The sequence below is a fragment of the Mustela erminea genome, chromosome 4 (genome assembly GCF_009829155.1).
Source record: "Mustela erminea isolate mMusErm1 chromosome 4, mMusErm1.Pri, whole genome shotgun sequence".
In the NCBI taxonomy this organism is placed as follows: domain Eukaryota; kingdom Metazoa; phylum Chordata; class Mammalia; order Carnivora; family Mustelidae; genus Mustela; species Mustela erminea.
Window position 1 is genome coordinate 147,132,446 of NC_045617.1, and position 22,411 is coordinate 147,154,856.

The window sequence follows — 22,411 nt, forward strand, 5'->3', positions numbered from 1 at the left end:
GGGTATAATTTAATGTAAAAGCTACCACTATTAATCTAGAAGGAAATAAAGGGGAAAGTTAAAGTGACTTGGGATTTGGCAAAGATTTCTCAAAAGCCACACAAAGTACAAATTATATAGTAAATTGAACTTGGTAAAAATCAAAAACTTCTCTTTGAAAGACTAAAGAGAATGAAAAGACAAACCATAGACTGAGAGAAAATATTTGTGAAAACCCCAACAAAACCTTTGTATCTATAAAGAACTCTTAAACTCAGTAAGTAGACCGACTCGCTTTTAAAATGGGGAAAATTTGGACACCTAACCAAAGGACGGAGACCGCGAACAAGCACGTGACCAGACATGGCGTCCTCAGTCATTAGGGAAACGCCCATTGTTCTGTCGTGAGTGAGCGGCTGCTTACCTCTCAGAATGACGTTTGCAGAACAAACATGGCTGTCCTGCGTGTCACGCTGAGGAAGCAAGTGGATCTCCTGCAGGGCTGGTGGCCAGGTTAAACACCACACGTGCTCTGAAGGTGTTTGGTCATTTCTCACAAGCTAAACATTCCGCAGCCTCCAGCCATTCCACTCCCAGGCATGTTTCCCTAACGGAAATGAAAGCCCACGTCCACACGATGACTAGTCTGCACGTTGTCACTGTTCTATCTGTAGTAGCCAAAATGTCCACCAGGAAATGAAAGGATAAACAGACTGTGGTCTGTCCACACAGCAGAATAAAAAACTAACGGTTGGCAAAAACAACATGGGCAAATGTCAGTGATGCTGCATGGAAGAAAGCAGGTGAGAGTCCCTGCTGTTCGCTGCCATTTAGATAAAACTGGAACCTTGACAGAAACCAAATCGTTGCCTAAGGACCTTGTGGGGAGTGGTTGTGGAGTTGGATTTTTAAGTCTCCTGTGTCTGGGAACTGTGACCCTACTTGACGGAGAATTTGGAAGAATTTACTTAATGAGTCTGATTTTTAATTAGGTATCAAATGTCAGAACACCTCAATGAAATGCCTTGAAGACAAGGTCATAGGTCAATCGCTCCCGAAGTGGACTTAAATTCAGGGGAGCTACAGTGAGGATAATGGCAACAGGTCAACAACCAACTGGAAAAATGTTATGTGTGAAGCCTGGATTAGAGTGAACTAGTCAGTACATTCTGTAAGATCAGCGTTGAGTACTAAAATAACCAGGATGGCCCACAAAAGGGTTTGGAGAAGTCCTAAACAAAATGTTAAATCTAATCCAGGTATCTACTAAAAGATAAAACATGATGACCAAGTTGGGGATTATCCCAGGGATGCAAGTTTGTTTCAGTATTAGTACACACTTAAAATTCTTTACATTGTAGGGGAAGAGCCCACAATCCTAATAAAACAGCATCGATAAAATTTAACAGCTAAGCTAGGGAAAGAAGAAATTTTAACTTGATAAAAAGCTATCTTCCTACACCTAACATCACATGGTGACTCATTAATGGTGAAGCTTTAGAAACAGTTGTAAGGTCACAAACTAGAGAAGAATGGGCCACAATGACTATTATTTCTGAGGTCTCAGCCTGGGGCAATCAAATCAAAGAAAGCTAATTATGGGAAGGAAAAAACTCATTTACATAAGAAAATCCCAAGAGCAAATAGAAACAAATTAAGTGGCCAGATTTTAAAATCACCCTAAATTAATTGCTTTTCTACCTATGAGCACAGACAAGTTTAAAAACAGTGTGTGTTTGGGGGTGGGGGGTGAGAGAATCTGCTGAGAAGTAAGCGTTACACAAGAGATGTGGCAAAAATACTCTTAAAAGGTTCTGGGACATGGGTCTCTTCCTGCCTTCCTCAGAGTTCTTTGTAAAAAACAGAAACTATCCTTGTCTACCATGAACAAAAATGGAATTCCCTGGGAGAACAGAATGGTCCTGAAGAAGCAGAAACCAGCACAGGGCATCCTCTAACACACCCTCATCAACAATGTCTCCCCTTCCTGAGATGGCGAGATTGGCTTATGCGGCCGCTCCTTGGGAGGGCAAGATAGCTTGGGTGACAGTCTCTTGAGAGGACACTGTGGGCCAGCTGGCTCCTCACGAGAAATTAGTGTCGCCAGAGGAAAGAATTGATTCCAGTTAGCCAGAGCACGACACACGTCCACTACATATCCTTGGGGCAACTTTCTCTGTTTAGAAAACTGACCCCCCGCTCACCCTTCTGCCTTTAAGATACTTGAGCTCACTTTTAGGTTTTAGCTAATTATTAGGTCATTAGGTCAACCAAGAACAGTAGGAATTGGTATAGCCGAGCTCCCGGGGCCTCTGGGTGGGATAACTGTGAGATGTGGGTTTGCTGAGTATTTACCAGAGCAGGTCCTCAGCAGGGTCACAAGTGCCATCCACCTACAGTATAACTTTCTTGACAACACGCCTGCTACCCGCTTTCTTCCCTTCCCTGTTGCTAGTTCCTTAGATCATCTTCCAAATGCAGTCCCTGCTCTCAAAGTCTTGAGGAGAACTCAAATGTTGGGGAGGGATGGAGTAATAAGGGGCAACAAAGGAAAATAACTGATTGTCAGAATTTCGGCAAACCAGTTTTAAATTCAAGGCTTAGCGTAAAAATGCCCCAAGGCCCAGGTCTGAGCCTTATGTTTTCCCACCTTCCACTTCCAGGTGTGCCAGAGACCAAAAAAGAACTTGAATACAGCAATATACACAGACTGCCTTACAAGCTACTCCTCTGTAGATAAAATGTTAACCCAAAGTTCGCATTGACAGCAGAGGGGCCCCAGCAATTTCGGGTTAAGCGTGTGAGTCAAACATAGCCGCTGAGCTCCTGGGTCTCTCTAGATCCCATGGAAAATGATAATAAACTACAAAAGACATAATCTCACCCCAATGAAGACAGTTACTAGTCAAGGATAGGTAAGGGGAAAATGCCAAAGCAGGGCACAGAAAGAAACTTGAAAAGAAATGAAAATGTAAGTATGGCTAAGCCAGATATTTCTAGAAATGTGTTCCACAGATACATTCACATGTGTGTGAAATGATCTATATTAAAGGTATTATAATTTTAACCTATCAAAAGGTGGGGATAGGGGCGCCTGGGTGGCTCAGTGGGTTGAGACTTTGCCTTCGGCTCAGGTCATGATCTCAGGGTCCTGGGATCAAGCCCCGCATCGGGCTCTCTGCTCAGCAGGGAGCCTGCTTCCTTCTCTCTCTCTGCCTGCCTCTCTGCCTACTTGTGATCTCTGTCAAATAAATAAATAAAATCTTAAAAAAAAAAAAAAAAAGGTGGGGATAATCTAAATGTCCATGTTTTTAAGCCAATATAGATTACAGTTCAGTCATACAATGGACTGCTTTGAAGCAGTAGAAAAGAAGAAACTCTTTAAGATACAAAACCAAGACCAAGATAAAGTCTTGGTATGTATAACATTTTGCACAGAACTAGAACAAATAATCCTAAAACTCGTATGGAACTGCAGAAACCCCCTCGAGCCAAAACAATCTCAAGAAAGAACAAAGTTGGAAATATCATACTCCCAGACCACAGGATCTACGACAAAGCTGTAGTATTCGAAGCAATATGGTATTGGCACAAAGGTAGACACGTAGGTCAGTAGAATGGACAGAGAGCCCAGAAATAAACCCATGCTTTTATGGCCAATCTATGACAAAGGAAGCAAGAACATACAATGGGGAAAAGCCAAACTTCTATAAATGGTGCTGGGACGATTAGACAGCTACACACAAAAAAATGAAACCGGACCACTTTCTTAGACCACACACAAAAATAAACTCAAAATGGATTAAAGACCTAAATGTGAGACTTGCAACCCTAAAGCTTGTAGAAGAAAACATAGCCAGGGGCACCTTGGTGGCTCAGTGGGTTAAGCCTTTGCTTCGGCTCAGTTCATGATCTCAGGGTCCTGGGATCAAGCCCCACATCAGGCTCTCTGCTCAGCGGGGAGACACATGAAAAGATGCTCAACACCGCTAATCATCAGAGAAATGCAAATGAAAACCACAAAGAGATGGTCATTTTATGTCTGTCAGCAGGGCTAAAATAAACACAAGAAACAAGTGTTGGTGAGGATCTGGACAAAGAGACAACCTCGTGCATTGTTGTTGGGAATGTGAATTGGTGCAGCCACTGTTGAAAACAGCATGGAGGCTGCTCAGAAAGTTAAAAATAGAGCTACCCAGGGCGCCTGGGTGGCTCAGTGGGTTAAGCCTCTGCCTTCACTCAGGTCATGATCTCAGGGTCCTGGGATCTCTGCTCTGCAGGGAGCCTGCTCCCCCGCCCAGCACCGCCCCCCTTGCCTCTCTGCCTACTTGTGATCTCTCTCTCTGTGTCAAATTAATAAATGAAATCTTAAAAAGAAAAATAGAGCTACGCTATGATCCAGTAATTCCACTACTGCATATTTATCCAAAGATAATGAAAACATTAATTTGAAAAGGTGTATGCACCCCTATGTTTATCGTAGCATTATCTACAATAGCCAGGATATGGATGCAACCCAAGGGTCCCTAGATAGATAAGCGGATAAAGAAGATGTAAGAAATATACATATATCTCGCACATATTATGGAATATTTCTCAGGCATAAAAAAAGCAGGAACTATTGCCATTGGCAACAACATGGATGGACCTAGGAGATAGAATGTTAAGTAAAATAAGTCCGAGAAAGACAAATGCCATATGATTTCGCTCATGGAATTTAAGGAACAGATGAAGCAAAACCAGAGACCAACACAAAAACAGACTCTTAGATACAGAGAACAGACTGCCGGCTGCTGAAGGGACGCTTACGGTGACGAGCACTGAGTAATGAACGGAACTGATAAATCTCTGTCATACGCCTGGAACTAATCTTACACTGTGTGTTAATTATACTTCACTTTAAACATGAGTGAACTCTAGGAAAAACAAAGTATTCATGTAAATAAAATGTTAATGATGTTAAAACAAAAAAGACTAAGAAAAGGGATATAGGTCTATTTTCTTGTGTAGATAGAATACCTCTGGAAAGATACAGAAGAAGCTGCGACTTTTCTAAATCTGATGTTTTCTCCCAGGAGTGGGCAGCTCCAAGACCCACACTGCTGGTTTCAGCAGAGGCAAGTGTCCTCGCTGACTGAAGGCGTCGGGGGGAAAATAAATGGGATGAGCTCAGCTTGGCTCTTCCCTTCTGAGGAGAGGGGGCTTCCATGGCCTCTGGGGCTCCTCCAGGGTCAAAGGCAGGCTGAGGCCCGAGATCACTCAGGAACAACACAGGGTAGATCTCCAAAATTTCATCTCATCATTCTTCCTGAGGATACTAGTGGAAAACTTGCTCCAAATCCAAATGTGGGTGTGGGCCAAAAAAAGGAAAGCACTAGTAGAAACAGAGGGTCCTACATAGGAGGGGCAGCGGGGATTCCTGGGTATGGAAGGGAAACCCTAAAATATCTGGTAGCCGGGTGGCAGGCCCAGATCGGAACAAGAGCACGGAGGGCTCTGCGACGGTGGGTGGCCTTCGAGAGGAAGCCAGAGCTGATGCGGCCTCCGCTGCCTCCGTGTAAAGCTTTTGAGAGCAGAGAACAGCTCTACAGCGTAGGAATCAATTAGTGAAACTGAAGCCACAAAACAAAGAAACAAGACTCCAGAGAAAACAGAGTTGTAGGAAGAAGAAACTCATACTACACGATACAACTTAGCCCTGAAAAAATACTGAAATATTTCTATTTATTTTAATTAACAAGTTACATAGGTAAGTAAAAGGGATATAATTGATTTTTTAATTTTTTTAAAAGATTTAATTTATTTATTTGACAGGGAGAGATCACAAGTAGGCAGAGAGTCAGGCAGAGAGGAGGAAGCAGACTTCCTACTGAGCAGAGAGCCCGATATGGAGCTCGATCCCAGGACCCTGGGATCATGACCTGAGCTGAAGGCAGAGGCTTTAACCCACTGAGCCACCCAGGCTCCCCTAACTGATTTTTTAAAAAGATTTTTATTTATTTGAGAGAGAGAGAGAGAGAAACAGGAAGAGGAAGAAGTAGGCTCCCCTCTGAGGAAGGAGCCCAAAGCTGGGCTCAATCCCAGGACCCCAGGATCATGATCTGAGCAGACGCTTCACCGACTGAGCCACCCAGGCGTCCCAGATAATGCCTCTTCCAATGATGGCACAATTATTCTTGAGAGAGGAAGAGGAGGGGCAGGGTTAGAACCCCAAGTCCTTATCTGTCCTATTAAGAAATAAAAGGAAAAATACCTAAAATTGGGGGAAAAAATTAGCAATGTGTAAGTCGGACCTGGGTGGCTCAGTCATTAAGTGTCTGCCTTTGGCTCTGGGTCATGAACCCCTGGGACTGAGCCCCGTGTCTAGCTCCCTGCTCAGGGAGGAGCCTGGTTCTTCCTCTCCCTCTGCAGCTCCCCCTGCTTGCCCTCTCCTGCTCTCTCTCTCTCTCTCTCTCTCATAAATAAATAAAATCTTTAAAAAAATTAGCAATCTATGTGAACTCTTTAGAACTATGGAGGTAAGCAAATACCAGAAGAAACAGCCGAAAGAATTCCAACGGTCCCCTCGGGGAGTGTGGCTCAGGAGGGGGTCTGGGACTGCTATTTCTCCACCAGAGGCCTTGCATTATTTGACTTTTAAAATCATGCATTACTTTGAAATACATTAAAATTTAACTTAAAAAGCATTTTTAAAAAAAGCAATTTCTCACCCTGACCCAGTCTCTCAATGGGACTTCCAATTTCCAACCTTTAATCTACCACCATAAATGAATGGGATTCTGGTTGGAGAAACTCTGAGCTCACAAAATCCAGCACGGATGAGAACATACGGTCGCTCAGCAGAACACAGCTCCGCCTGGTCGAAGGGCTGAGAACACGTCCCCCGAGAGGCCCGAGGAGTCCACGTGGTGTGACTTGCGGCCCGCTCAGCATTCCTGAATAAATACAAGCCCGGATCCCAGAACCACACCACCTGTTTAACAGGCTCTCAGGCGAGCTGGAAGCGTGAAGTCGAAGCCCAGCGCCGTCAAAGCTAGTCTGTGACAAAGCAAAGTATCCAGTCAGCCCATGATGGCTGCAGCGTCAGCTGGGGGCGCCTCTTAGTGTAGCTGGAGAAACCACAGGAGCCCATCCTTTAGGCACTTGTGATAAACACTACTTTTTGCAATAATTTTTCACGAGCCTGGGGAACACCGAAGTCAAGTGCAGGTTTTGCATTACGTAGTCCCTAACAGAACCGATAGGGAGGGTGCACATCTTTGTAGGAAAACCCAAGAGCCTGTCTAGGTGTCGGAAGGCATGGCACCCCATCTCCATCTGGAGCTCGATCAGGGGAGTTGAGGGCTGCTTTTCTGGAGTGTTAATTCCCCCAAACTTCCAGCCGCCCCACCAACAACGAGATCACAAGATCACGTTCTGGTAGCGAGAAGACCCTCTCTCTGCCAAAGGGGCGGCAGCTGGAGAGCGGGACCGAAATCATTAGGGCTGAAAAGATACGGGTGGGGGGCGGGGTGAGAGTGTCCTCCAGGAGGGGGAGCTGTGGGTTGGTTAGGATTCGGCATTTCTAGGTGCCTTGGCTTAATGTCATCTAATAACCACCAAACATACTGTAGCTCCTAACAGTGGTACACACGTCTCAACTTTCAATGAATTCCCATACTATGAACCTAATTCTCATGAGGTCCTTTTAACCAGCGGCGCTTTTCATATGTTTCGTTTTTCCAGTAACTGTTGAAGATTTATACAGAATTTCTTAACTACCTAAAAGGAAACCCCGAAGAAGACTGTATCGACTTTCTATTAATTTATTTCCACTTTCCAGGCTACCGCAGCAGCCTAGTCCGCTGCACGGGGCCCCTGCCTCGAGAGACATTAATTCCTGTGAAAACCAACTAGGAAATACAACACCTCCGCGAAATTCTCAGGCCACCCAGCCCAGTTCTCGGTCGCCAGTATTTGCAAGTGGTATTTCAGGGTATTGTAGTCTCTAAGCTCCTTCATACAAGACGGGTTATTGCACGTCATGACGGAGAGCACGTAGCAAGTCCAAAATTTAACCAGGAGGCTGCTGTTTATTTCACTTTTGACGGTAGAGTCGAGTTTGTCCTCAAAAATCTCAGTGAGGATGGGAATAAACTTCAAATGTTTGGCTCTTTTCTGGCTCACGGGGTTCAAGTAACACCAGCAGGCTACACTCTGCAGCAGCAAGACCTTGGCCTTGGGCGGCATCTCACGATCTCTCAACAAGTGAGCCACTTCCTTCATGTACTCGGTGGCGAACTTCCCAGCGGTCGGTCCTCCTGCAAAACAAATTGGCACTTCAGAAGTATTTGGTTTATCTACGAGCTCTGGACATTGGAGTGGTGAAGCCTCCGTATGCTTTTTCGCTGTGTACTGATTCTTGGATTCATCTGCACTTTCCTTTTTCCCCTCCCCCTGCTGTGCTGCTGTGAACATGGAAAGGGGTGTTGGAAAGCAAAAAATAGGCAAAGCGCTGGAAATTCCCTGCCTGCCCAAGGCTGCTCCCTCGTTCCGTTATTCAAGCACGCAGGGGTCGGTATCTGAAGGTGAACAGAACCGGCCGTGCTCTCTCGTGGTCTTCTTCCTGACTCGCTGCCGTCAGTACTTGGAAAATACCAGAGTATTCAAGCAAACAAAAGGAAAACCCAAACGCTGCCCTTCACAACCAGCAGGATCTGATGGATGAGAGAAAGAGGTTCTTCATGACTTGCCGTCCACTGCTATTCCGTTCTGATTTCTCACCTCTCAGCCCAACACTTAAAGATCGGGACCAACGTGACCTGACGAGATTTTCCTTGCTTTGGTTTCTGACCCAACCTGGTCCTAGACCCTACGTTCATCATACACCGGAACCCCAGATTCCCCTCGTTCAAATCTCAAACCCCAAGAAGATACAGCCACAAAAACATGGGGTGAAGACTGTTTAGACGGTGAGGAGTAGCTGCCGTGATTGGCCAGGTTCTGGCGGCGGGAGTTGGGACAGGGCTTGGATTTCTCTCACTGGCACCACCACAGTCCCACAGGCCCAAGATTGGAGCCAACGATAAAGCTACCGCTGAAGCCTGGACACAAGCGCTTCCCTGCTTCCCATCAGTATAACTAAGGCTACATAACATCAAGTTAAGGAATTCTGGCCCTTTTGTAAATAGCCAGCTCTTCCCCAAATGGTGAATCAGAGCTAACAGGCACCTGGCCTTCTCAGGCGGTGGGCACCATTTCCCCTTCCTCCCCATGGGAGTCTCCTGTCTTCCTTCTCGCTCTATGCCAGTGGTTCTCATGCATTCTGGCCCCTAGGAACCCCTCGGTCCTTGCAAAAGGTAAATGTTTTCTCTCAAGGACACCATTTGGAAAACGAAGTCTATCAAACTCCATCTAGGTAACTCGTTTGCCCGTTAAAAAAGAGATCAGTCTAGGCTGACTGTCCCTAGATGGAGTTTGATAGACTTAATAAAAGTAGGAAAATTCTTTGTCATTTATTTGATGGTCTCCCTCTTTCAAAACAAGAGATCCTCGAGGAGAAAATGATCGGTCGATGTCTTCGGTCCTACAAAGAACTAAAAATGTAGGCAAAGGAAATGTCACTGGCATCTTAAGACCAGAGCTCTGAAAAAATCACTAACTTACAGTGTTACAATAAGCAAAAAGATTTCGGAAGGGCTGTTAGCCAGCTGGTTCAGTCCGTACCTGTGAAGGCCAGAAGTCCGATTCTATACGCAGCTTGAGCTCTCTTCTCAATGGCTAGAGATTCATTCTTTAATAAATGGCCAAGCAACACAATTTTTTCTTTGTGAAAAATACTCTCAACTGAAGGAACATCTTCTTCCTCCTTCTCCTTCATGAAAAAGTGGTTAACGGTGACATTCCAGAACTTCTTCAGGCGCCGATACAGCCCCACAAAATAGTGGCAAATCCACATCCAGCATTGCACATAAGCACGGGTGTTAGCCATGGTGTGAAAAGGGCCTGTGGCGGGCAGTAGCTGAAGTTCAGAGTCAAGAACTCTGGAACACATCACTTAGCAACCCTGGAGAATGGGACACACCAATCAGGGGGAAGCAGGGACGCCTTGATTCTTCAGGCTGGCATCGAAGGCGCTCTATGATTTCCGCTAAACCGAGTTTCCTTCACTTCTCTGGTGCGTAGCACATCAGCTTCGACCACACTGGTTTCTCCTTACACACACGAGGCGCATTCCTGCCTGGGCACCTCTGCTTGGGCAGCGCCTGCTAGGAGCTGGCCTGTGTGCACTGAACCTCCTTCCGTAGGATTATCCCTGTTCCGTTTGTCACGTAATCCGACCTTTTCTCCATGTTCCCCGTGTCCTCTATCGATCCGTTCACGCAGCACACTTCAGCCACCCCTCGGCCCACTCAGGGAGATGGCTCTGTGGCCCTTCTCTTGCCTGAACTAATTTTCCCGCTGTGACTGCATCATTTGCTTCATCAACAAGCAGGCTGTTTTGTTTTCTCATTTCAAAAAAAAAAACAACAACACAAAACACTTTCTTGACCTCATATAACCCCTCCACCGAGTTATTGCTCTGCCCCCCTTAATATGAAAACTCTTCAAAGAGGTGTCATAGTCACCATTTCAAATATCCTTCCATCCTCTCTTGAATGTAGTTCTCAGATTTCCAACCCATGAATCTACTGGGATTGTTGGTCAGCCTCACTGACGACCTTCATTCTGTGGAATCCAATTCTCAGTCTTCGGCATTAGAGACTTATTCCTTGAGAAGCTTTTTTTGCCTAACTTCTAAGCTATCATATTCGATTTTTCTCCTGCTTGCCACCTTCCATTTTCCTTTGCTGGTTCCACCTCTCTATGACCTCTAATAGCAGACTGTCCCAAGGCTCAGGCCTTGTAGGCTCTTCTTTGTTTCAATCTATACTTCCCAGATAAAATAAGCCAGTTTTCACGGCTTTCCAGTGCCATCCATATGCCGAAAACTCCCAATTTAATATATATATCTGTCTCAAACATTTTATCTTGAAGTATCTCCACACCCAGCATGGGCCTCCAACTCAAGACCCCGAGATCAAGAGTCACCCGTTCCACCAACCAAGCCAGCCAGCGGCACCCCCACCCCCAGTTCTAACTGGATCTCTCACCTGAACTCCAAACACAGTCAGCCACCAACCTGACCGCCATCTAGTTATCTGTGAGGCTTCTCCAATACAGCGTGTCCCGGTCAGACTTCCTGGTCCTCCTCTCCAAGCCTGCTGCTGCTCCCTTCCTCTGGTTTTCTGCTGACTCAGTAAAAGCCATCACTGGTATTTAATGTCATTCGGTGGATACTTACGCTCACAGCTGCATTTGAGGGGCCCGTCTACGAGGATGCTGGTGGAGCTCCAGCTAGGAACACTCATGAATGAAGGCTCCTTCATCCTCTGGGGGCTCACGTCTCTGCTCAGACAGAACACAATTCAGAAACACAGCTCTTTTTTCTTCCACTAGCTTTACAACAAATCTGTGAGGGAAATATTATGATCCTCGTTTAAAAGAGAAGGAATTTCAAGATAAGGATAAACACAGGTTGAGTATGAGGTGTACGGTGTTGTGGCCATGCCAGTGTAAGGAGGGCATGGGAAAAACAGAACAGACTCAGCACGTGAGACTAATAATTCAAAAATAATTTTTATTTTAACTTACATGATTGAAAGAGTGATGGGTACAAATGCCACAAAACTAAAAGCACCCCTTCGAGCAAAAATAAAATGCAGAAATGAATACAAAAGATATGGAATTACTCATGCAATATTCAAAAAATTAGAAAAAAATACCCAACAAACCAAACAAAAAACTCTGTAACATTGTGATTTGAATTTCTATAAAAAGAATCATTTCAACATTTAACATAGACTATAGACTATATATACTAACTATAGACTGTACAGTGTACCTTTAAGATGAAAGATATATGTATATATAATATTTATAAATATACAAATATATACACACATTATAACTTCACAGTTGAAAGAACTATTTGCCAGGAAGCCTGGCAAACAATTTTTACTTTTTTTTTTTGTTTTTTAAATTTTAAGTAAGCTCTACACCCAATGTGGGGCTCGAACTCATGACTCTGGGATCAAGAGTCATGTGCTCTACCAACTGAGTCAGCCAGACACCACGACAATTTTTACTTTAAAATGGAATATGAGTTGTTTTTAAAGGTCTTGCTAAAATGTAAATATTTAAAACGACACCTCAATGATATTTTATACAAACACGTCCAGAATACGGTTGATACTGCACAGTTTAAATAACACTCACACATATTATTTTGAGATCTTGGCATATCCCTTCTTGTCTACTCTTAAGAGGAAGAAAAGCTACTGAGTGGTCTTGTCCTTTATTTAGTGGGCTTACTACCCTGATAGGGAAGCAATAAAGGAAGCTATTATTTTAATGATTTGGCCAAGAGATCCCACCCAGGGATGCAGGATTTCTCTGGGGCCAGTGACGGTCCCAGGATAAACACCGTACACCTCATACTCAACCTGTGTTTATCCTTCTTCTTAATCTCATGGCAATTCCTGCAGAAGCAAGGATGGTTTGGATCATCCTTCTGCCCTCACCCCATTAAGAGTCCTCCATTTTCCAAATTCTTCTACTGGAAACAGCATCACAGCTTTCTGAATCCATGACTTTTGGTTTCGTTTGGTCGTAGCAGCAAAATATCTCTATTGTAAAAGTATTGTAAAAAAAAATGGCTCTTGTTTTAAAAAGCTTAAACTTTGAATGCTTTTTTAAGGAGTACGGGTATAATCTTCATAAGGTACGTCTTCGTAATCCACCTGTCTTTTAACCATCATGGAAACGTGCTTTGGGGATTTTCAGGATGGAGGAAAGAAACAAAAGAAGTAGTGGAGGCTTGAGGAAAATGAAATGAAAAGAAACATTAACTTCTTACAATGTGTCCCTTTCACCAAGTTCTGCAGGCAAACTTTTATTTGAAGAAATTCTTTTTTTGTGCTTTGCATGAAGGTGAAATTAGGCAGCTAACGGGGCCACTCAACCCTGAGAACACGACAGAGAAAAACTGCAAGGCGTAGGACAGTCATCAAAGCATCACGTGACTATTTTAGGCTGCTAGAAGAACTTTCAAGAAAGTACAAAGATGGCTGTTTTAAAGATCCATACGTATGAGATAAATGGACTCTTCTACTAAGTATGGTCAGACGCAACGGACAGTATAATCTACAGAGCAATACACAGCCGGATTCGCCTGGCTGAAGGAAAGGCAGCCGGGTCCTGGGAAACTCGATTTTGAATTCCATCTATAACCTGTGAATTTCCAGACAACCTCAGCAGATCTCGCTTCAAGTCGTAAGCCTTCCAGCTCGATCCCAGCACCAGCTTGATGAACGGGGCCACTCAGGAAGACAGCTGTGGGGGACAGTTCCTTAAAAAGCCGTAGCGACTTCGGTCCCATGGCGTCCTCCACCGGGAACACCGTCTCGAGGGAATTTGTCTAGCTGCTCATACGCCAGCCGCCCGTCTTCTCCTGCACACAGAACATCAGAACAAATGGCAGCTGGAAGGTGACTTTCTTATTCATCACTCAAGGAAAATGAAACCAGGTGTTTGGAAATGGATCACTAAGGTTATTTCACTAATGTTAACTTTAGGTAAGGAAACCATCTTCTGAGAATCTTTTCTTTTTAAAGATTTAAAGTTTTTTTTTTAAAGATCTAAAGATTTAAAGAGAGGAGGAAGCAGGCTCCCCGCTGAGCAGAGAGCCCGACGGGGGCTCGATCCCAGGACCCCGAGATCACGACCCGAGCTGAAGGCAGAGGCTTAACCCACTGAGCCTCCCTTCTTTTTTTTTTTTTTTTTTAAGATTTTATTTATTCATTTGACAGACTGAGAGAGAACGGGTTAGCTCATTTAATCCTCCCACGGCCTCCATGAGGGAGAAGCGCAGATGCTCCCATTTTATGGAGGAGCACATCAAGGCCCAGCTCACCTATGGACTCCCAGACCTGGGAGGCACTGTGATGGAATCCGGACCCACCTAGACTCTGTGGGACTCTAGGGAAAGAACTGAACTCTTCTAAACTGTAGTATATCCACGAGCAAACTAGGAACTGGCCAGATAGTTGCGGTTTCTTAAATAGGGTTAGTTGGCCAAGGTATCCAGGGTGGGTGCTGCTGTGGGAGGAGCATGGTAGGAATGGGCCCAACTCAGGCCCTCTGTCGCGGTCTCTGTCTCACCTGGAAAAGTGCTGTATTTAGCGTTCTATGTATCAGGGTTTTGGGTAAATACTTTGTTTCAAATACAGGGTTCTATAACAAAGCAATTTAAAAGGTGGGGAAAAAAATAACATTTGTCTCCAAAAAGCCAAGGCATGCAGAAACAGTCAACAGAAATCTCCAAAAATTGGTGGCCTTTGCTTAGAGAAGAGTTCACCATGTTCTTTGAAATGCAGGCAAATCCCTACTTTTCCATCTGATGTATTACTGAAAAGCTTAAAGGTACCGCCCCTAAAAGCAAAACAAACTTTTGGTTGATCAAAAGGCTTCTGGTTCCATGGACTGCAATGTATTATAAAACCCATAATTACACTCCTTTTCGAAAACCCACTAACATCAATGTATTCCCAGAATTTCATGAATCTTTTAAAGTTTTTTTTCTTCGCAATGAACTTGTGATTGAGCATAACTCATCAGCCCCATCTTTGTTCCTCTTGTATTAAATGCATGAATGCCTGCTTCTTACTGCTATTTGCCTGTGATTTCCACCGCCCCCCCATTTCCTAATCATTGTTTTAGACAGAAAAATCAGAAGGAAGTATTCAAATAATTTGCCAATAAATGTCATCTGTTTGAGATGACAACTGACGGAAGTGACCGAGCCCAGCAGGGGTCCTTTGCAAAGAGTGATGTTTCAGCTCAAGTGTGAAAGCCTAACTTTGGCTTTTATAAAAGACGTGTTTAGATGTGCCAGCTAGGTCATGTAAACAAACAAACAAAAAGTCCAGGAGAGGTTTCAAGCTTTGAAGTCAAGGACCAGCCATACTGAAATCCCTAAACACTCTTAAAATATACTCTGTATGACTTCTCAGGAAGAAATTTATTGTGCAAAGTTACGGCCATCAAATGCCCGTAGAGCTTCTGTCTCACACCCTGGCATTCTTTTAGTCTCTGGCATTCCCTCAAAAGTTCTTGCTTGTTCTGTAAGGGATAAAAGAGACAAACCCCCAAAGCAGACTCTTTTCACTCTAGAGAACACACTGCTGGTTACCAGAGGGGAGGGGGCTGGGAGAAGGGGGAAGAGGATCCTGGGTCCTGGGAGCCTGCTTCTCCGTCTTCCTCTGCCCTCCCTCTGCCCATGTTCTCTCTCTCTCTCTCAAACAAATAAATACTTTTCAAAATATAACATATAAAAAAATTTCTTGGTCATTTAAACATCACCTAGAAAACAACGTAATTAAGAATCTCAGAATATGGAGCACCTGGGTGGCTCAGTGGGTTAAGCCTCTGCCTTCAGTTCAGGTCATGGTCCCAGGGTCCTGGGGTCGAGCCCCGCATTGGGCTCTCTGCTCAGCGGGGAGCTTGTTTCCCCCACCCCACCCTGCCTGCCTCTCTGCCTGCTTGTGATCTCTGTCAAATAAACAAATAAAATCTTAAAAAAAAAAAAAAAAAGTTTAAATGAGCTAACCCATGCAGATCCCTCAATGCGGTGCCCGGCCCAGAGCAAATCCTCTACCTTACTGCAGAGACACGACTAGGCTGGGGCTACCAGGCCACCTTCCCCCACAGACATTCAGTACGCAGTGGTCTGTGCTGGCTTCTCCTCTGTTTTTTTCTTATTTTTTACTTTTTTAGGATTTTATTTATTTATTTGACAGACAGAGATCACAAGTAGACAAAGAGGCAGGCAGAGAGAGAGGAGGAAGCAGGTTCCCTGCTGAGCAGAGAGCCCGATGTGGGGCTCAGTCCCAGGACCCTGAGATCACGACCTGAGCCGAAGGCAGCGGCTTAACCCACTGAGCCACCCAGGCGCCCCCTCCTCTGGTCTTTTAACAACCCTGTGAAGCAGGTAGGATGTTGAAGAAGAGAGGGCCGGCACTCTGGGGCGTCAGGCAGTGTGGTCCAAACCGGACTGAGATCTAGCCGGGATGCAATGGAATGTCCACAGCTAATGGGGAAACTGTTCTGCCCAACATGGTGGCTACCAGTCTCCTGTGACTGTGCAAATGTAAACGGTCACTACTCAAAATTAAATAAAATTAAACTTCAGTTCCCCATTCACAGTAGCCACACGGAAATGCTCCAGCCGCACGTGAGTACTGGGACAGCCCCATTATCGCAGAGGGAGCTGGTGGGCACAATTACTGATTCAGCCATCTGTGTGAGACTCGATTTCTGTATCAAACGGGATTCAGAGTGTTGAGTTCAAACTTGTTACGTATTAGAATCATCTGGAGGCTTGTAATAGTCCCAGGGCCGAGGCCAGTGGAAACAGCATCTTTGGAAGCAGAGCCCAGACATGGGTCTATCTTCAAGTTTCCCTGGTGGTTCGAATGCGCAGCTGGAGTCGAGGACCACTAGCTGGTGGTGTGAGGGGGCCCAGGGACTGGGGGACCCACGCAGGTGAAAAGCCAAGGTGAAGGGGCGCCTGGGTGGCTCAGTTGGTTAATCGTCTGCCTTTGGCTCAGGTCATGATCCCGGGGTCCCAGGATCGAGCCCCACATCGGGCTCCTTACTTAGTCTCTCCCTCTGCACCTCCCCCTGCTCGTGCTTTCTCTCTCTCTCTCTCTGTGAAATAAATAACTAAATTATTTAATAATAATTGGAGATACTGCTGGGGGTGCAGCTGAAGGGAGTGTCGGGGCACACCCAGCAGGAACCGGCTTCTTCCTCTGGCACTGGACTGAGGGGCTCTGCTGGCTCTGCGTCACTAACGTCGGGCTTACCTGCATCGTGGTTTCAGAGCATGAAGGGATAAAGGAACCTCGAACTAATAATACCCTGGGCACATTTTTAGGGAATTAAATAATCTGTATGCCTAAGACTGCCATAAGGAATAACTGTCTCATCCTTTAAACCAACAGACGCTGGCTGGGATTTCTGCGCAGCAGACGACATATTCAATAGCAGAAGGAAGTGTTACTACACCAGTAGCTGTAAGAAAGGACGCCTCACAATGGACGGGTTCTCACGGTCATCATAAAGGCCCGGAGAGTCTCCCTTATGCTATTAAGCTACTCTAGTCAAGCCAGAGTGGCTCTTTTCCAACGAGTATTATCACCCGGATTAGATTTGAGGACTTTCGGGAGTCTGGTATTTACACATTAAGAACAGGTGTAGGATTAAAACAACAAGTCTCTCTGGGGGCAGGAGTAAGAAAGCTTCTCTCCACCCTCGGCACCCCGCAGCAGGAGTAAACGTATGCAGCTCGGTAGGCGGGACGCTTTCCCAAGTGATGCGAAGGGGGAGATTTATCTGGGTATTCCAGAACGGAAGAAACACTTCACTTCTCTGGTGTCAGGGTTCATGTGGGCGTTGGCCCCGGGGGGCAACCAGGGGGTCGTCGGAGAGCCAGGGTGAGGCCCTGGAAGCAGGGGGTGCAGCATTCCTGGGGGCACAGCCCCGCAATGTTGGCCCCTCACGGCCCCCCTGCCCCGCGAGTGCCAGCCCTGCCGTCCCAGCAGCATCCCTGACTACTGCCCCCACCTCACGGCTCCAGATAGTGCATGCCCGGATCCATCGAGAAGGGCTCCAAAGAGCGACCCTCCCCCTCAACAGCCAGATGGTGAGAACAGGCCATTGAAGCAACATGGACATTGACCAGTTCCTCATACCCCAGGTGTGTCACATGCCCTGTGTGTATCACATACCCCATGTGTCACACACCCCACGTGTGTGACATACTTTGTGTGTGCGAGTGTGACATACCCTGTGTACATGACATACGCTGTGTGTGAGTGTGAGCAGAGAGCCCACAAAGGGAAACCGCTCAAACAGTGCACACGGAGCCTTTCCTGCCACTTCCCTCCGAGAGCGCCGAAAGGAAACAAGTGGGTAGAAAGAACTCACCGAGGGACAAGAGGGTCTCTGAGGCCACGTCTCTGATCTCTTCGGTGTCGGACTGACACAACGTCACCAGCAGTCTAATGCTTTCAGTGGCCTGCCGGGAGAAGGTGGTGAGACAGTGCTGACAACTGTGACGGGGCTCCCAGAGCGCGCAGTACCCCGAAGCTCGAGGGGACAGTAGGGCCATGTCACTCAGGGAGCCCCACCCAGTCTCCTTGGATGCGCAGTACCTGACCTTCCTGGCACGAAGCCCCCACCATCCGCTAAGTCCCCCATTTCTCAGAGGACTCGGGCGTGGGGAAGCCCACCGACTAGCCTGCCTCTCCAGGAGCGCCCACTCGTGGGAGTCCTTTCCGCTGTGCCTCCCTGCTCCCCACACCGCGCTAATGGAATGATTCCTAATGTTTAGCTTAGAGACCAAAACAGAGGCGCAGAGCCAAGGTCGGTGGTGGGAACTTGTCTGGGTGTTTTTCACTCATTCATCCAGCACTCTCTGAACCGGGCAGTTCGCCAGGCATGGGAGACTCTGCGATGAACAAGACAGGGTTCTGGCCCTTAAGCGTATACTTGGCCCATTGCTCTCAGACACCACTTCCTCTGTGAGGACTCCCCTGGTCAGACCAGGTCACGGTTCCCAGCCATGTGCTGCTCTGGCCCCTGACCCACCCTCCCAGGCCTTTTAATAAGTGTCTGTCCCACCGTCTGTCCTTCCGCGGGACTGTAAACACTCAAACAAGACGAAATCAGAGGAGACAAACCATAGGAGACTCTTAATCACTGGAAACAACCTGAGGGTTGCTGGGGGGGCGGTGGGTGGGGGAGGGGGTAACCGGGGGACGGGCCTGAAGGAGATGTAATAAGCAGCGGGTATCACACAACTGACACATCACTGAGCTCTCCCCCTGGAACTTGTACAATGTTAACGACACTGAATTCAAATACAGAATTAAAAAAAGAAAAAGAAAAAGGAAAGTGAACAAAAATATCCCCAAACGAATACACAGTTTACACAGCAAAGGAGGTCGGACATGCTGCTAACACCCGTGCTTCCGAACACGGGAAGAGAGCTGCTCCATGTCCTTGGCCTGGACTGGCTCAGAGCTGACCCGCTGGGGCTCTGAGGCTGGGTTTTACCTGAAGGCTTTTCAGGGCCAGACAAGCCGCCTTCTGGAGCTGGAGGTTTGTCTTGGTCAGCACTTCACAGTAGTAGAGCAAGGCCTGAAAGAGAGGGATGGATACCGTTTGTAAGCTTCAGCGGCATCCCTATAAATAAGACAGGTCACACCACCTTCAGAGCAGGAAAAAAAAAAAGCCATAAAAGTTTGTGTTTACTAAAAGAGCTATCTCTTAACTGAATACATTAATTGCTTATATTTTACCAGGTCACTGATCCTGGGGAATCTGAAGTTGGAAGATCCGAAGTTACATTTGCAGCTTTCCAGGGACCCTGAGGACTAGGGAAAGTGCTAGGAGGGTTTAGAAGGAAGGAGAGAAGAAATGTGTTGGCCCCGTGGAAAGCTGCACCAGGCCAGGGGAGTTCCGGGGAAGACAGTCACCTTCTACACTTCCCAGGGCGGGTTCAGGAAAGGGATGTGTGGACTGGGCCAGGAAGGGTCAGATGTCAGCTGGGAAGCTCAGGGGGAAGAGGCCATTCCAGCAGGACGGAGGGCGTGGCGTGATGGGAGTCTGCCACACGAGTCTCAATGTAAAAATGAGTTCTTGTTTTAACCAAGCTCACGTCGTTCTCAATGTCTTACTTTTCCTACATCTATTTCCCACGGCCACATGTCTCTCGTCAAGGTCTTGATTTCGTGCCTGGATCACCACCCACCCATGTCTGCTTCCAGCACCGGATGACAAGGGACCCCTTCTTCAAGCATGCGTGGTGTCCTTCAGGAGTGCACCCAGCAGCTCCTCTCTCAGAAGAGCCGAGGCCTCCCTTCTTCGTTTGTGCCCAGCACTGATGTGGAACGCCGGCCTCCTTCTGGATTTTTCCAGACCCTAGGAAGTCGGCTCCCCACCCCCAGCTGCTTGCTGTTCCTGCCACGCTCCCAGATGTGCCCGGCGGCCGTTCTCTGCACAGGGAACCCCATGAGCTTTGCTCCCCTTTGGAAAGACCTTGTTCCTGAAGATCTTAGAACTGGTTGGAGAACCAGGCCCTGCTTCACCAGTCACCATGCGACTGGCTCTCTGCCATCTTCTCTCTGATCTCCTAGGACTCATTTTCCTTCCTTCTTATCAAGCTAAATATCATTTCTTACATCTGTGCTTATAAGTAGCCCTCTTTCCAATACGCCTCTCCACTTGCTCATGTGGGATTTTGACATTTTACTCAACTTCCTGTGCTTTGGTCTGTTGATCTGCAAAATGGTTGGAATAATAGGCCGCTCACAGGGCTTTGTGAATGTTCGGTGTGGTGACACGGCTCAAGAATTGAAAACAGGTCCTGGCACAAAGTAAGCCCTCCATAAACAGAACTGTAGGATGACTTTTATTCTCCTACTCATCCAAGTAGTCATATAATTGCTTATAGGGAAAGATACAACAGTGACTCCCTGTCTGCTGAAGCTCCCTGAAGGGGAAGACCTTGGTTTTTGGTTGTCTTTTGAAGGAGTTATTTATTCATTTTAGGGGGGAGGGGCAGAGAGAGGAGGACAGGCAGACTCTCCAGCAGACTCCCCGCTGAGCGTGGAGCCTGAAGTGGGGCTCGATCCCAGGACCCTGAAATCATGACCGGAGCCATAAGCAAGACACAGATGCTTAACCGACCAAGCCACCCAGGTGCCCCTGGTTTTTTTGTTTTTTAAATTTATGTAATTCTCAGCACCTAGATTGAGACTTCTACTTAGTGAACGGCCATGGGATGTGATGACACCCCAGTGCCTGGATGGAAGAGCCGGACACTGTCGCCAGCCGTCTGCTGGTGTGTTTGCTCACGGCACGGCGTACAGCTGGGGTTCGACGCGGCCAGTTTCCTCGGTTCTAGAACAATCCCACACTCTTAAAAAATGGAGATGTGATTCACATTCACAATTTACACCCTTTCAAGCATGTAACTAGGTGGTTTCTCGTGTGTTCAGACGCCATCATCACCTTGTTCCGGACCATCTTCATCGCTGTGCTGGCCGCGGTCCCTCCCGTTGCTCCTCCGTCGAGTTCCAGCAACCTGGGCTCGCTCTCGCTCGCTCTCTCGCTCGCTCTCTGTGCATTTGTCTGGTCTGGCCATCTTGTGGGAATGCGATCACATGATACATGGTCTTTTATGTCCTGTGCCTTCTGTCAGCCTCACAGCTTCGCGGTGCATCCGTGGGGCAGCCTGTGGCAGCATTTTATTCCTTTCAGGCTGAATGAGACCCCACTGGAAGGAGAGATCCGACTGTGTACTCGTCATCTGATGGGCACTTCGACTATTTCCAGTTTTTGGTTGTTATGAATTAATAATGATACTAAATGTCTCATTTCACTTTGGCTTTTGCAAGGTTCTCATCAAGTGTGAGCACATAAAGCTTCTCTCTCTTCCTCCATTTCCCTCTGGTACCCCGAAGGTTAAACCACCAAACCAAAATTTAACCAGTCCCCCAAACAGCTTACATGGTCCTTGTTCTCAGGCGTGTTTGCGTTATAACAATGCTTCCAGAGGGCTCAAGTGCTAGATGTGGGCCCAGGTCAATCCACCCCTGGTAGTAGGATCTTTGGATAAGACTTCTGGACTGTCCCTTGGAGCAGGAGGCCTGAAACTCAGCAGTCTTGAGCAGAAGTGGACACTGTTTCCCGACTCGAGAAAGCATTTGGCCCTTCCCTTGGCCTTGCAGAGACGTATGATCTCAGAGAGCAAGTCGGCCTCCTCTTGCTCTTTGGGAGTTTGAACAGCTGCCCGAGAAAGGGTGACAGCTGGGAGACTCAGCTTGATAAGAGCTCTGGGAAGCAAATAGGAGGCGCCCTGGAAAGCAAGATGTCCCCATCACCTTGCAACGTAGTAAGCATCCCCTCGCTGGGTCCTTGATGATTACAGGAACAACAACAACATCCCAACAGACAGAAGAATAAAGATTTCCCACTTATTTGGGTGCAGGGTTTGGGGTGGGTAACAAGCATAGAAAATGAACCTACATATGACATTCAGTTTGTTTCAATGGCTACAGGTTTCCGAAGGTCTGAGATTTACAGAAACGCCAGCTCTCACCGACCTAGTTGTGTGTGGTGTTAGCCTTTCACATCTGCTGATACACAATTAACGTACTAATTTTGTTGTTTCCTATGGGAAAGCATGGAAAGAACTCAAGGCTTGGGGAGGGCGGGTCATACATTTCTAGGTGGTATCTAAGTTACACCTCCTGACCAGTGTGCCGCCGAAGCCGTCTTCAGT

The 22,411-nt window shown here is 46.7% G+C and overlaps 2 protein-coding genes across 8 annotated transcripts in view; both read right to left on the reverse strand.

Moving 5' to 3' along the window:
* Window positions 1-7,770: 7,770 nt before the first annotated feature.
* ARMH2 (armadillo like helical domain containing 2) lies at window positions 7,771-10,035 on the reverse strand. Its single transcript, XM_032341267.1, has 2 exons — window positions 9,685-10,035; window positions 7,771-8,279 (listed from the first exon to the last, which is right to left on the reverse strand). The coding sequence occupies exons 1-2, from the start codon at window positions 10,010-10,012 to the stop codon at window positions 7,852-7,854; spliced, it is 756 nt and encodes a 251-aa protein (XP_032197158.1). The 5' UTR covers window positions 10,013-10,035; the 3' UTR covers window positions 7,771-7,851.
* Window positions 10,036-11,318: 1,283 nt separating this feature from the next.
* Window positions 11,319-22,411, reverse strand: part of RIPOR2 (RHO family interacting cell polarization regulator 2) — a 215,494-nt gene continuing 204,401 nt past the window's right edge. For 5 of the 7 annotated variants that reach the window (XM_032341266.1, XM_032341263.1, XM_032341259.1 and 2 more), the window contains 3 exons: window positions 19,180-19,263; window positions 18,049-18,139; window positions 12,644-13,510 (listed from right to left, as the gene is read on the reverse strand). In XM_032341266.1, coding sequence (XP_032197157.1) covers window positions 13,410-13,510; window positions 18,049-18,139; window positions 19,180-19,263 — 276 coding nt within the window. In that variant the 3' untranslated portion in view covers window positions 12,644-13,409. Of the gene's footprint in view, window positions 11,407-12,643; window positions 13,511-18,048; window positions 18,140-19,179; window positions 19,264-22,411 lie in introns of those variants that run through there. The other 2 variants (XM_032341261.1, XR_004285260.1) reach the window with 2 other exon arrangements.

Coding starts and splice junctions, on each gene's coding strand:
- ARMH2 (XM_032341267.1), bottom strand. CDS start 10,012: ATGTGTTCCAGAGTTCTTGACTCTGAACTTCAGCTACTGCCCGCCACA. Junction 8,280..9,684: donor CGGACTTCTGGCCTTCACAG/GTACGGACTGAA, acceptor TTTGTTTTGCAG/GAGGACCGACCGCTGGGAAG.